The sequence below is a fragment of the Misgurnus anguillicaudatus genome, chromosome 15 (assembly GCF_027580225.2).
Source record: "Misgurnus anguillicaudatus chromosome 15, ASM2758022v2, whole genome shotgun sequence".
NCBI lineage: Eukaryota > Metazoa > Chordata > Actinopteri > Cypriniformes > Cobitidae > Misgurnus > Misgurnus anguillicaudatus.
The window spans coordinates 494,094-510,194 of record NC_073351.2 but is presented as its reverse complement, the minus strand read 5'-3'; the positions used below and the strand labels follow the sequence as shown (position 1 = coordinate 510,194).

The window sequence follows — 16,101 nt, the reverse complement described above, 5'->3', positions numbered from 1 at the left end:
TCTTTTTACAGAAATGCAAAATAATATACAAAACTATATAATCAGGGGTGTATAAAGACCTTACATAATGAACCGTTATGTGTCTATTACCTTAAAACGAGACCTTTTTATCTACATATTCTGAGGGTCCCCTTGCATGGAAGTCACCATTTTGTGCTGCCAGTTTTCTACAGAAGCCCTTAAAGGACAATTTCTTTTACTAAGTTGTCTCCAACAATGAAATGTTTGTCCGGTGGCGGCTACCGTAGCTTTTTTATGCGTTTCAAAAGCGAGGGGTGAGACATGGACTAAGCCGTTGGTTGCAGTTTGCAACCTCACCGCTAGATGCCGCTAAAATTTACACACTGCACCTTTAAGTCAGAGTAAAGTACCGAAAAAGGTACCGCTGGGTACCGGTATCGAATTCCAGGTACCGGTATCGGAACCGGTACCGGTAAAAATGTGAACGGTACCCAACCCTACCCACCATTGGCTCAGGGACTTGTATTGTGTTTATCTCTCACTCCAGATCTCCCAGAAGTGAGTAAAAGAGTGCACAAAGTTAATATCTTGTAATAATCTGCTGTTAAATTTCCAATAGGAATACTTAAAAGCGCTCTCTGTAGTAGTGGTGGAAGTGGTGATCTGATAAAGCGGTAGGAAAAATACAACTATTATAAAATTTTCCCCTTGTGCTTCTCTGTACATAAATCCTGTCCAGCCTAGCTCCAGACACCATATCTGAGTTTATCTTTAACCAGGTGTATTGTCTAACCTGAGGAAAAGCCTCTCTCCAGACATCAACCATTTTATGATAAATGATCAGAGATCCCAGCACGTCAGCTGATTGGCAATGAGGTTTTCCATGATTTCTGGCTAGTGTGTGATCTAATGTACAGTAAAAATCCCCAGCCAGAACAACCGTTCTGTCGTAAGCGACATCACTTAAAGCAGTCTTAAGCTTTTCAAACAAAGAAACATGTTCTGACCAAACATTGGGGTCATATACATTAAAAAAAGAAAAACTAATGCCCTGAACAGAAACATCCACTTTTAATAATCAACCAGGAATTACTTCAAAAACAGTAACAGGTTGCTCTTTATATTTGGGTGTCAGCAGAACAGTGACCCCTGCACTTAGACTGGTGCCATGACTCAATACAGCCTGACCCATCCATTCACTCAGCCAATGTGTCTGATTATTAATATCTGTGTGCGTTTTTTAAAGTGATATAATTAAAAAGACTAGTCCTTTTCACTGCATCACGACACCAATTAATGCTCAAAGAACACAATCTCAAAGGTGCCATAAAAAGGTTAAAGAAAAAACACTCAAAAATAACACTTTAAAAGTGCACTTGCAAGCCATATTCATTTTTTACCGTGTACACTCAAAAACTTCTAACATTACTAAGAAGCTTCTTAAGACCGTAACTTTTGGGTTTGTCAAGCTCTTCAAAGGTAGCTTTTCTCATAGCCAATGTGCAAGACAGCAAAAATAATTTTAAATCTAGAAGCTATGTCTGAATTTTGGGTTTGTGAACTCCCTCTGTAATATCAAGAACGTTATTAAAGGGACACAAGGCAGCATTTTTATGTTAATAAATCATCTTCGTAAGTCGGTATATGGTTAAATGACTCATTACCGGACGAATGAAGTCTCTCTCGCCCGCCCCTACCGTCTGTAGGAAGAATACCCCACTTGCAACTTCACTGTATCCTTCAGTCTCGCAAAGTCTCAGATATCGCGAGAAGCAGTATCACTTTACAGCAAACAACACAGAGGGAGGCGAGCTAAACACGGCTAGCGATTGTTGCAAATGGCAGAGTCGGGGAAGAAGCATCGAAAACCCTTGATGGAAGGGAAACTTAACTGGATTGGAAATAAGCTGATAAACTTGGTTCCGAGGGGGGAGCGACAACTGTTCGTTTTTACAACAGTGTGTTTGAAAGCATTTACTTTCACACAGTAGGGGGAGCTCGTAGAGAAATATTACGCAGACTTGCCTGGTTTCCCTTTAATTTCTTGAACAGAGTAAAGTTTCATCTTACCGCCAGAGATAGGCTAAACATCCATTGCGTCATTTTCAGTAAACATTAATATCCTCATAATACTCATTTTCGGAATCTTTCGCCTGCACCTTCAAATCCAGTACAGGTTCTTGAGATGACAAATCATCCTGACTCTGAATGAACGAGTCATTGGCAGATTTATCAAGCTGCGATAGCTTTTCACAACAGAGGGAATCAGTTTCACACACAGCCTGCGAGTGCACCTGTCCCGGCCACGTATCTGCCTGCGGGACAACGGGCAAATGACTCGGGCCGGCCACCTCCTCATCCGGGCTTCATCGGGCCATCTTGGGTGAGTCAACCGGCGCAGAAATCACTCTGGCCGGCTGGGGTTGTAATTCCACTGCGGCCCCAGCGACATCCGCGCCTCTCCCTCCCTCGCTGCTCCCCACATCTGCAGCTGAAGCCGCATCAGGGCCTGCTGGCCTGTCCCGATTTGGGCAAGTTTGCCTAACGTTTCCATAATCACCGCAAACAAAACATCTCATGGATTCAGAGCTAATAAATATTATGTAATCCTTGGCATCAGCTTAATTTTTGTTTTTTTACATCCAAGCGGGATCATTTTGATTGGACTTACTATTTTGCCATACATTCAATTTTATTTATATAGCGCTTTTCACAATACTTAATTGTTTCAAAGCAGCTTTACATTAATAGAAGCAGTAAAAGCACAGAAAAACGACAGATAGCACAACATAATACACAATAGCATAAGCAGTCAAATTTGCTGCGGCTATGACTCGACATTATAAGCGAGCGTATTACTAATGTAACGTCTAGAAGAAGAAGCTAAATTAAGCCCAAGCAGGCTGCCTCCCTGGGGTAAAAACCCCCTAGGAGGAAACAAACAAAACCCCCGGGCTGTTTAGAAATAAAAAAGTCCTAGGAGGGAAAAACCCTTGGGAGATATATATGTATATACACACATATAAACGGATAAGGAGATTAAGCGGAGATTAAGCGGAGATTAAGCGGGTCCTGCCGGTGATCGTTGGTCAGGCATCAGCTGGGCATCAGGTTGAAGGACGACCAGTAGATCAGAGGTGTGCTGACTTTCACATCTACCGGAACTGGGTCTGTTTGTCCCATTGTCCTCGGGGTTGAGGACGAGACAGGGAGAGAAAAACTAAATCATATTAGCGTAGGGGCCGTTCACATGTAATGCAAGTGTCACACAGTGATGTGGTTTAATCAGCTTAGTTTCAGACAGACTAACTATTGCGGCATAATTACATTATCCACAGTTGAGGATTTTGCAAATTGGGGGCCCACTGCGACGGTATATATGGTAACGAAGGGTCACCTTCCGATCTTTAAGAGAAAATTAAACCTGTCGACCCGTTTGACTAAGGCCTGTAACCCCACTGTCGTCATTAATGCAGGTTCAGTGGCAAACGGGTCTATATTGCATACTATTTACAAGATCACGAGAAAACGCCAACATCGCAACCTGACCATACGTGTCAACCCGTTTGACTAAGGCTGGAGGCCCCACTGTCGTCGTTAATGCAGATTCAGTGGCAAACGGGTCTGTATGGCATACTATTCATAAGACAAATGAAAGCGCCAAAATCGCAACCCGACCATACGTGCCAACCCGTTTGACTAAGGCCGGGAGCCCCACTGTCGTCGTTAATGCAGGTTCAGTGGCAAGCGGGTCTGTATGGCATACTATTCACAAGAGACACGAAAGCACCAAAGTCACAACCCGACCATACATGCCAACCCGTTTGACTAAGGCCGGAAGCCCCACTGTCGTCGTTAATGCAGGTTCAGTGGCAAACGGGTCTGTATGGCATACCTCTAAGTATTTTTTCTAGTTTATCATTTGAAAAAAAATGGAGGTACATTTAAAAGAACAACTTTCTTAGATGGGCTTGACAAAGTCAATATGGGCAGAAACTGATCTTTAATTATTAATCCATTTTCAATCACATCATCCACCATTCCGCTCTCATTTAGAAAGAAAACAATGGCCTTATTAATTCGTGAGGCAGATCTAATATTGGTGCCACGGACCACCGCACTCACAGCTAACAAACAATCTTCCACCGACACATACATTTACAACCATGCCTAGGTGTTAGACGCGAGAAATCTCTCGCCTCCGTCCTCATTATTCCACCAGCTGGCCGAAGTCAGTACCAGTCTCTACACTAAGCCTATAAACTATAACCTAAGAGAACAAATATTTAAGTAAAAAAACAAAAGGAAAAAGAAACTCGACAGATAGTTACTCTTGCTCATGCCAACCGAGAGAGAGAGAGAGAGAGAGAGAGAGAGAGAGAGAGAAAGAGAGAGAGAGAGAGAGAGAAAAGAACATAGTTATGAAAAAAAATGGAGGTACAGTTTGTTTCAGTAGTAATAATGTAACATATAAAGTAGTAAGTTAAGCCAAAGGTGGCGGACTCTCCAGGGGATGAAAAACCCTTATAGGAGAAAAACCCTCCTGGCTAGTCCAGGGGGAAACTCCTAGGAGGGAAAAAACCCTTGAGAGAGATACATATATATATATATATATATATAAAATACTATCGGGGTATGTGAACGGGTAAGCGAATTAAACTGGTTCCGCCGGTGGTTGCTGGTCAGGCATCGGCAGGCATTGGTTAAACCTTACATTAATGTTCTATGTGCATTACCCAGTGTTTTATCCAAAGTGACATGAAATTTAAGTTTTGTCTTAAGAGCCAATAATAACAGGAAGAAGACATAGGGTAAGATATAAGGTAAAAAGAAATAGAAAACGGAAACATTATGAAATATTTAATAAATGGTGATATTATTAATATTATGAATATGAACTCATTCAAATCTTAAATCCTTCTTAATAAATTATAAAGCTAACACAATGAAAACACTACAAGAAATACATAGAGGGAACAGAACAACTGACATCTTCTCTAATTATTTTCTATTCTAATTATTAAATGATTTCCAAATTATTTCATCACTCCAGTCTGTCTGTTTAAGGGCTTATTGCAACCCTAAACACCTACGTTTTTCTTTAAAATTGACAACGGTATACTATAAAAATGAAGGTAATCTTTTTTGGCATTCCTATTCTGACACTCAACAACACAACAATACATTTTCTAGTGAGTTATATTGTTTGTTTCACTCGTGTCTTAATCATTTCAACTGTTTTTCTGCCACCACATTGGGCGCACAGCTTGCAGTGACGTTACTGTGACGTCTACTCGCAAAAGGTCTATACAGGAGTTTCTTAGTAGCCTATGAATACACCTCTTTTCATGCATTGTCAAATGATGTATAACACGAAACTGTATGATTATTAATGATGGAGTATTTTAAGTTGATGCTGCTTTGATGAGGAAAAAACACGTCAAAACACGGCACAGCGTTTTGAACCCAGTGTTAAGAAAAAAAGGCTTCCCTGCCAATGACGAGTTTTTAAGACAATCTGTATTTCCGCTATTATCCACTAGGTGGCAGAAGGACAATTTGTCATCTCCAATTCACTTAAGCTGCATGTCTGTGAGAGTAAAGCCACACTGACACAGGGAGAACATAAAAACCCCACACTTAAAGACCTGACCCAACCGAGGCTCAAGCCTGGGGCCTTCTTACTGTAACACACTGAGTCAACTGTGCCGCCTGATGAAATATGCTAAATTGAGATCTCTATTCAAGTAGATAGAATAAAACCTGGCAAAATACTGTGCTTTTACTATGGCAGCCGACTGAAGGGACCAGACCTGCCAACCTTGGAAAAATTTTTTGAGTACAGTAGCCTCGGCCGAAAGGACAGAACACGGGTTTTTAACATATATTTTAACACATGCGCACTCACACACTCACACACACACACACACACACACACACACACACACACACACACACACACACACACACACACACACACACCTCTCTTGGTAACTTTCAAGGTGACATGCGGCACATTGCACTCACTTTTTTCCCATCCAGCCATAATCTGCTTTAAAAATAATTATAAATGTGAATAAAATCATGTTTAACAAAATTTGCCATACATGGTGATTAATAACATTATTAATGTTAAATTATAAACTGTATTCTCCAAAGTTTAGCATGTCTGCACAAACACTGTTAAAGTGATATTCCTGTTAAATAGTGGGTGATAGTTCACCCATAAATGACATTCTGTTATCATTTACTCATATTGTTCCAAACCGTCATGATTTCGTTCTTGAGTGACACACAAAAAATTGATGTTTTTCCCTGACTAGCAAAAAAATACAATGGAGAGCAGTGGGAACCAGACACTGTTTGGTTACCAACACTTTTCAAAATAACTTGTGTTCCACACAATAAAGAAACTCAAAGGTTTGGACGGTCTGTACTGTTATGTAAACTATGACTGAATTACATTTTTTAAGTTAACTACCCCTTTAAGACAGTATTTTAACACTGCTTTAAATTCAACCATAACTGTGACAGTACTGCTGTTTACTGTATGTCTGTCTTTAATTTATTGTAGCTTTGTTTACAGTACAGTACGGCATAGGCACCTATCACGTGAGTGCTCAAGACACGAGATGTTCTCCATGTATAAAACTTTATTTGATGTGGTTTGTATATGACGTTTTATTTTATTGACATTATCAAGAGCGCATTATTGTAGAGCGCATTTAATCCGCTTCACTCGGATGTCAGGTGGATTCCCTTCACTGAGAGTGAATTTTCCGTTTTTATTTGACTAAAACTAGATGCTCTACCCCATGGTAAAATCATGGTACTGTTTCGTAAGCGCTCAATTATAAAATATGCTAATTTACAAATCAGAAGTAATGTTAGCGCATCTTGCGGTCAAGTGCACGTTATGAAACGGATCCCGCAAGACCGTCGACTTCATACGATTAAGCTAAATCATTATTTCAACTTTGCACATTCACCCTGACCAGTTTACCTTAGGGGGTCAGATGTCTTGACTCTCCGTTGAAAAAGATTGTCAGAAACAGCGGGTGGAGGACAGAGATCACACGGGATTTTAAGGTTCCGTCGATAGCAGACTCTTGTTACTGATTGGCCATACGACTTGTCAATCATCCCCACTTTCTATGTGGTGGATGAGCCGAGTGCTATGATTGGACATATTTTTATTTTTTCTGTTGCTTGTTTCGAGTACTTCGCGCAGCAGAGGCGTCATCAGGTTTTTGCGTAGTTTAGAGTGACAAATCGTACCACCGTACATTGAGGTCAAAATGAGTACCTGCTACGCAAAATGCGTACAGATTGGCAGGTCTGAGGGACTGATCATACTCACCGCTTTAGCAAAAACTCCCATGAGCTCTGGAAATTGATGTGTGAGGAGTGCCAGCATTGCTGTGAAGGAGCAGAGTCCAGCAGTAAACAGGATGAAGAAGGGCAACTCTTTCTTGGGATACACTGACACCTCGTGGAAAACTGCTTATACACACAAAAACACTAAGTTTAACTACTGAGCAATTCCATGCAAATATCAAATGTGTACATTTCAGAAATGTCACATTCATAACGTTGTTTTATCCTCATAAATGCACATAAAAAATGACATTTAATAAATATTGAAGGGCGGCTTCCCGGACAGGGATTAGACTAGTCCTAGATTACAATAAATATAAAACCTGTCCAAACTGAAAACAACTTGCACTGACATATCTTAAAATGCATCAGTGCCCTTTGTTTTGCCTCAAAATGCATGCCAATAATGTTTGTTATAAGGACATGTTTGTTAAAACTAGTTATATTACCAAATTAAACTAAGGCCTAGTCCTATTTTAAGATAATCCCTGTCTGGGAAACCACCACTATTTAGTTCTTTGAAGAGCCGTCCCTTCTCCATTTCTTGGCCGTACGGTAGTGTTGTAGTTCTCGTTGTAGACCAGTCTCGAGACCACTTTTTAAAGGTCTTGGTCTTGTCTTGGAATCGATCGCATTTTTACTCGGTCTCGTCTCGGTCTCAGACAAAGAGGACTCAGAATTTTATTTCAAGACCGGTCAAAACCACAACTGATGGCACATCACAAATGTATTTTTTATCATTAATTTTATGCAGTTTATTCAGGTTTGGCATATGATGATGGCATTGTTTAGGTATTGTTTAAGTTTCTAATGACACATTTTTCTAATTGTATTACTAAAAACACCTGCATTGTGTTAAGAAGACTGCAAGCCATGGAAAGACAGTTCAGAATAAATGGTAAAGTTGATTTTAGCTCTTTAGTGTTTGTTCACTTTTATTTACTTATAGACAAAGATAAATTCCCACATATCTGCAATGCCTTTGATTATTTTATCAATTTCTCTCATGGCATACACACCCGCACGCATGCACATGCACACACACAAGAAGTGCCTAATCATAATGCATATTCCACATTTTATCATAAGTGTTTTAATGCAGTGACTTGCAATGGTCTTGGTCTTGACTTGGTCTCGGCCTGTCTTGGTCTTGGTCTTTACTCGGTCTTGACCCTTTAAAGTCTTGATCTTGTCTCGGTCTCGGCCTGTCTTGGTCTTGGTCATGACTTTAGGTGGTCTCGGTTTAGGTGGTCTTGACTACAACACTACCGTACAGTAAGTCTCACGTCTTGCTTTTTGACTGCTACGCTGATCTAACCAATGCCTCATACAGTAAGGTGACCAGATTTTTCAAATGACAAGTAGGAACATGTTTCCAGTTCAATGGTTAAAATACCCTTGAAATGTTATTGTCTACGAATTTAGAAACAGGGACAAAACCTTTTGGAATGCTTACATCTTTTTATTGTTGTGAGTTTAAGGAGAACCAAACACCAAAAAACAGGACTGTCCCCGGAAAACGGTCATACAGGCTTTTTCGACTTCATGTTGCACATGATCAAGAGGCAGATAACTTTATAATACCGCAAGAGCGATTTGAAAAAAAATCATACAAAGAGGAGACTGTTATCTAAATGGTCTCACGATAATTTGATGTCATCCACTGGTCAGCTCTTACGGTGTCACAAGCAGCAACAGCAGCAGTGCTAATCACGACACTTGGCAATGATCTCCGACACCTTTCATCCAATCACAGACCCCCTCAATCACAATCAGTATATGTTTAATAAGGTCAAATAATATGATTTCATGTTTTCTTTTTATATAGTTGGTAATTTAGCTGTTTGTGCATGCATTACATAGATCTGCATAGTTACAAAGTTCGGTCTCAATTCTGAAGAGATTGCTGATCCAGACCTGCCTAAAACGCCTCAATCTGAAATGCCCCAAGGCATTTCCAATTTTGCTAGGAAATTCTTGCTCTTCTAATTTACAGACTGTAAGTATTTGATGTTGACTCTAAAGAATTAAAGCTCACAAAAGCTATGTTAGTTTACTTTGTCACACGTAAAATTAAGATGAAGGGTGTAACGTTTTTTATCTTTAGTACAGGAGTCACAATTGTTTTTAGACATATTAAAGGTAATGTTTCAATTAAAGGACTGTGTTAAAAGTACCTGCTGTAACGTTAAATTAACAAACTTTTAATAAACATACCTTATGTTGCCAAGGCATAAGTGTTATAACGAGTGACGCTGAGTGACGAGTGAGGCTGAGTGACGAGTGACGCCGAGTCGCAAGCCCGGAGCTCCGTTGAGCTTATCAGTTAAATCCTATTTTTTCACCATCTTATGCCTATCTATATAATATAACTTATTAGTTTATATTAGGAATACTTTACTTTGACGATTACTGAATTATATTACTAAGCGAAACGATTTTATCACTAGTAACACCCAGTGTTAGCATATAGCTCGCTAGCATCACCAGTCGGTGCCGGCTAAAGCTAGCATTTCTTACCGTCTGTTTACTTAAACCTGCCTTCGTTGACGATCTAATGGCGGATTCATCCGATGTATGCTTTTCTTGAGCACAGTAAGACCGCTAATGTTAATGTTACAAACACTGTTTCGGGTGCGCCTAGTGTTAAGCGTAATACACATGGCTCGGTTCCGACTTCAGAGTCAAGGCTTGGTGACTGTCAGGTGGCATAGTCACATTCAGCACTCAAATCACGCTTCTGTAGTAATATCAAACAGATTTTCTCCACTCAGCAATACACCGGCTGAGACGTCTGTTATTGGAGATTCTATACTCAGGAACGTTTACATTGAGGCACCAGCCACCATAGTCGATTGTGTACCGGGAGCCAGAGCGTCTGACATTAGATCCAAACTTAAAGTGCTGGCTAATGCTAAACAGAAGTTTTCTAAGATTGTTATTCACGCCGGCACAAATGACACCAGACTCCGCTAGTCGGAGATCACCAAAGATACTATTAAAAAGGTGTGTGAAATTGCAAAAACAATGTCAGACAATGTAATTTGCTCTGGTCCCCTCCCCACCTACCGGGGGGATGAAACTAACATTAGTTCTTAGTGTCTCTTCATGGCTGGATGTAAAAGTGGTGCCCTCAGCATAACATAGGGTTTATAGACTTTCTGGGAAAGACCTGACATGCTAAAGAGACATGGCCTCCATCCGTCAGTTAAAATTCTGCCTTCTTAACATTAGATCGCTTACCAATAAAGAACCTATTATCAATGAAATAATTACAGACCAAAACTTAGATGCACTCTGTTTAACATAGACCTGGCTTAAAGCAGACGATTACATCAGTTTGAAAGAATCCACCCCACAAGACTATTATTATAAACACGTTCCTCGCCTAAAAGGGAGAGGGGGTGGTGTAGCTACAATATACAACAAAATATTTAAAGTAAACCATAAATCCGAACTGAAATGTAATTCTTTTGAAATAATACTGTTAAATATGGAAATAACTGATTGTAACAACAAACAGCTTTCGTTCGTTTTAGCTACCATTTACAGGCCTCCGGGCCACCACACAGACACCACACATTAGACTTAATTCTGTCACTCGGACTCAATATTAATGACATTGAAATATCACCCCAGAGCGATGCAGTTTCAGACCATTGCCTTGTGTCATACACTGTACTTCTAGATAGGATCACTCAGTCTACAACATGATACAGATTAGCTAGAACAATAATTTCCACCACTAAAGATAGTTTTAATAGCACTCTTCCCGACCTGTCTCAAATGAAATATGTAGCAGATAACCGTGAAGATCTGGATAGTGTAATAGAAAACCTGAACAACGTTTGTTCTATCACATTGGATGCCATTGCTCCCATTCGAAAAAAAAGAGAATCAAAGAAAAATTGCCAGCTCCATGGTATGACCATCATACTGCAGCCCTTAAAAAAGAAGCTAGAAAAATGGAAGAAACTACCGAAGCACAAAGTTAGAGGTATGGCGTTCAGCACGGAAAGAGAGTGTTCAACACTACAGACAGGCTATGAAAACCCCCAGATCTACCTATCTCAGTACGCTTATTAAAGAAAATCATAACAACCCTCGTTTCCTCTTTAGCACAGTTGCGAAACTAACTAGAAACAAAGAACAAACAGAAACCAATAGTAAACTCCCACACAATAGTAACGACTTCATGAACTTCTTTACTAACAAAATTATGGTTATTAGGGAAAAACATAGAAACTATGCAAGCAGCCACCACTCTACCCAATACTACATTTAATACTAGATTACCATACGAACATCTTGAGTCATTTAAACCTACTACAATAGATGAGGTCTCTAAATCAGTAACATCATCCAAAACATCGTCCTGTATATTAGACCCCGTTCCCACAAAACTACTTAAAGAGGTATTATATGTAGTGTCTAACACAGTACAAAATATCTTTAACTCATCATTAGAATTAGGATACGTTCCAACAGCTTTTAAACTAGCAGTTATTAGGCAGCTCATTAAAAAAACAAACCTTGACCAGGGAGATCTTAATAACTTTAGACCAATCTAAATCTAATCTAATCGCTATCACTTTGTTTACAGTATGTAAACGAGGAAGAGTCATATCACTCCCTGGTTAAATACGGTGTACCGCAGGGATCGGTTTTAGGTCCTATCCTGTTCTCGTTATACATGTTACCCCTAGGAGACATTATCAGGAAACATAACATAAGTTTTCACTGCTATGCGGATGATACCCAGCTTTACATCTCCTCACATCCCAGCGAAACACACACGTTTTCTAAGCTAACAGACTGCATTAGCGATGTTAGTGACTGGATGGCACATAACTTTCTTAAGCTCAACTCCAATAAGACAGAGATACTTATTATTGAACCGAATCGCTACAAACATAATATGTCAGATTACAAGTTGCACATAGATGGCTGCACTGTGGTGCCATCTTCCATGGTTAGGAATTTAGGTGTGATGTTCGACAGCAACTTATCCTTCGATAGTCATATCGCCAACGTCTGCCGCACAGCATTCTTCCATCTTAGAAATATCTCGAAAATACGCCATATGCTGTCTGCATCAGATGTAGAAAAGCTTATCCATGCTTTTATGACCTCTAGAATAGACTATTGTAACTCGTTACTCGGGGGATGCCATGCAAATCAGGTTAACAAGCTACAGCTGGTTCAAAACGCCGCCGCAAGAGTGCTTACTCGATCTAAAAACTATGACAACATTAGTCCAATTCTGGCATTTTTACACTGGCTACCAGTTAAATATCACATACAATTTCAAATACTACTAATCACCTACAAAGCCTTAAATGGCCTAGCGCCCTCGTATATTCAAGAATTACTATCAGATTATAATCCACCACGTAAACTGTGATCACAATATTCTGGGCTGCGTTTCCCGATAACGTTGTCTCTTAGCGCGCTACGAAGACTCTTAAGTTAAACCTTAACTACAGGTATACCTTTTCTAGGTGTGTTTCCCGAACTGTACCTTAGCGGGTTTCTTAAGGTATTCCTTCTTACGTACGACATTACCAGGTGCTGTCCATGGCGATGGTGCTGAATAGGTTGATATCGATTGCTCGACAATCAATTGTTCACTTTATGTAATAGGTTTCGCTGCGTTATGAGATAGCGGTGTTCTTTATTAAAGAAAAATTTTAGGAATAGTTCAAGTTAAATTTATTAGGAATATCTTTTAAAAATATTTCAAATTGCAAACAACTAAATTCAACCTTTTATTTTATATCAAACCCGTGCAAAACCCGCAATTCATTTCCAGGTAATCATGCATAAACTGCTCCAATGCATCCGCTATGCCTTCACTTTAAATTATAATTTATATTAGGGGTTTCCAATAAGTGTGTTGCACAGGGGAATAAGTCACCTGCTTGGATGTGCATTAAAATTAAAATATATATAAAAACAAACTGCCGTTCATTAGTTCACACGTTTATTGTGCTTGGACACTGGATGCGCAAGCAGCGTGGTTACAATGCGGATAAGATGCATTTCTGGAGCTGCGCCTGTTAAATATAACAAAAATATATAGTATATAAATATATATTATGATTGCATTAGATTTTAGCTTTGATTAGTTTTAATGTGGAAATTTTATTGACCTTAGGAGACTATACAAGCAGTAATCAAGTGGAGCAGTTTCTTTTGAATGTTTATAAAGAATATGGCATGCAGTTGCCTCAAAGTTATAAAACATAAAAAAAAACTTCGATGCAAAGTCGAATTAACATCAATAATAATATTTAGGAAAATCAACAATTATGATTTCGTGATGAATGTGCTCCCGTGGCATGCGATTTTTAATTTGAATTGTTTTTGATCATTTACTTTTATTTGCAGCTAAAATAGCCAGTAAACTAAAGATTTAATGGAATGCACAAATGAAGTAGTAAGATTCGCTGTATAGCAGCCTGCCATAGTTTCACCAACTCCTCATCCCAAAATCTTTTTTTAAATAGTTTCTTTAGCCTGTAATAATAGTTCACAGCTGATGTTCCTTTGGAAAAAAATAATTAAAAATCAACCATCAGTGTAATGATGTCTAATTATGTGAATGTTTTATTCTTTATCCTAATTTAACACGGAGTGTACTTCAAATTTATAATTTTTATATTTAGTTATATAGACTGCAATCTACACAAGCTTTTATCACAGTGATGGCCCCTAGCAGAGTCAAGTGGGATAAGGTTAAGCTAAGAGTGCTCCAGACAACCTTTCGAACGTATGACTTACAGAAGGTATACGTAACTAAGAAAGTTTCGGGAAACACATATTAACGATAAGGTACAGCTTAAGGTACAACTCAAGAACGACGTAGAGCTAAGAAGGTTTCGGGGAACGCAGCCCTGGTCACTTAATTATCCCTAGAATATCAAAAGTATCTAAAGGTAGAAGATCCTTTTCCTACTTAGCCCCTAAGCTCTGGAATGATTTACCAAATAAAGTTTAAGTATCAGACACAGTCGACCAATTTAAAGCTAAACTTAAGACACTCTTTTTTAACAAAGCATTCACATAAAATGTCCAGTAAATGTAATTATCCCGCAATAGTTATTTTGACTAGAACAAAGCACACACATACCTCATATGGGTAATATGCTATTGCCGCAATAGGTAGCCTGTCTGGAACCGAGCAAATTTTTAACCACAATACTGTATGACACTTGCATTACATGCGAACGGGCCCTACGCTAATAGAATTCTGTTTTTCTCTCCCTGTCTCGTCCTCGACCCCGAGGACAATGAGACAAACAGACCCAGTTCCTGTTGCTGTGAAGGTCATCACACCACTGATCTACTAATGTCCAGCCGATGCGCGTCCAACGACCACCGGCTAAACCAGTTTAATCTGCTTACCCGCTTCCTATCCCTACCGTGTTTATATAAATATATATTAATTTCTCCCAAGGGTTTTTTTGTTATTCTAGTAGTTTTTCCCAGTGTGTTTTCTCCTAGGGGGTTTTTTCGTCCCCGGGAAAGTAAGCCAACTTTGGCTTAACTTAAGCACTTTACTGTATACGTTACATTATTACTACGCTCGCTTGTACGGTTTATCCTTAGCCGCAATATTTAGGGCCCGAGCACCGAGGAGCAGGCCAGAATGGCCTGCACCGAAAAGTGCGAAGCCCTATTGTTTTTGCTCGGATTATTAGGGCCCGAGCACCGAGGAGCAGGCCAGAATGGCCTGCACCGAAAGGTGCGAAGCCCTATTGTTTGTCCTCAGATTTATTATTAGGGCCCGAGCACCGAGGAGCAGGCCAGAATGGCCTGCACCGAAAGGTGCGAAGCCCTATTGTTTTTGCTCGGATTATTATTTTTATTATTTTTTTTTTTTTTTTTTTTATTATTTTTTTCAACACTTTTGGGAATTTTGAGTGCCTTAACATACTCGAAAACTCTTGAAATTTGGCACAGACGTCAGAGTCGTCCGTCATCGCAGAAAACCAAAGGCTGGAACACGGGCGTGGCAGGGGGGCTCTGTAGCGCCCCCTGTAATGAAAAAAAAAACATTGGTGCACAGATCGGACAAACATGTACGCACATGTACGAAAGTTGGTACGCATATAGATCTCATCGACCCGAACAACTTTCGTACTCTAACATATTAGCTCCGCCCAACAGGAAGTCGGCCATTTTGGATTGTTTAAAAAATGCATGCGGTGAACTTTTAAATACTCCTCCTAGTGGATTAATGGGATTGACACCAAACGTGGTGATCATGAAGCTGAGACATTGTACTTGCTAAATTGCGAAGGGATTTTTGATATCTCGAACGGTTTTGTCATGGCGAGGCGACAAATTCATGGCGAAATCAGAGAAACAGGAAGTGTTTAATATCTAAGGCAAAAAATGTCTTATTGTGATGACACGCGGGGTGTTTGTTCGTCTGAAGATTCTGATCGCATCGATGTGCCTATTGTGACTCCCGGGTATAGCGCCACCACCAGGCGCCAGGAAGTGTGTCAGTCACAAAGGTGGATTTTTTTGACAGTTCCATCCAATGTTCTTTTAAATACTCCTTCTAGGATATTCATGCGATTGACACCAAAAGTGGTCAACATGATGCTGAGACATTGTAGATGATAAATTGCGAAGGGATTTTTGATATCTTGAAGGCTGTTCCCATGACAACGCGTCAAACTTTACTTTCATTTTAAAGGCATATTTAAGCCCTTCAGTTGCATGCAGTGAACTTTTCAATACTCCTTCTAA

At 39.7% G+C, this 16,101-nt stretch overlaps 1 protein-coding gene across 5 annotated transcripts in view; it reads right to left on the bottom strand.

Annotated features, from left to right (window-relative positions):
- LOC129419431 (suppressor of tumorigenicity 7 protein homolog) overlaps window positions 1–16,101 on the bottom strand; it is a 236,756-nt gene that overhangs the window by 20,522 nt on the left and 200,133 nt on the right. For 3 of the 5 annotated variants that reach the window (XM_055174573.2, XM_055174569.2, XM_055174571.2), the window contains one exon: window positions 7,322–7,464. The exons of 1 other annotated variant lie outside the window; for it this stretch is intronic. In XM_055174573.2, the coding sequence (XP_055030548.1) occupies window positions 7,322–7,464 (143 nt within the window). The remainder of the gene's footprint in view (window positions 1–7,321; window positions 7,465–16,101) is intronic. One more of the 5 variants, XM_055174570.2, reaches the window with a different exon arrangement.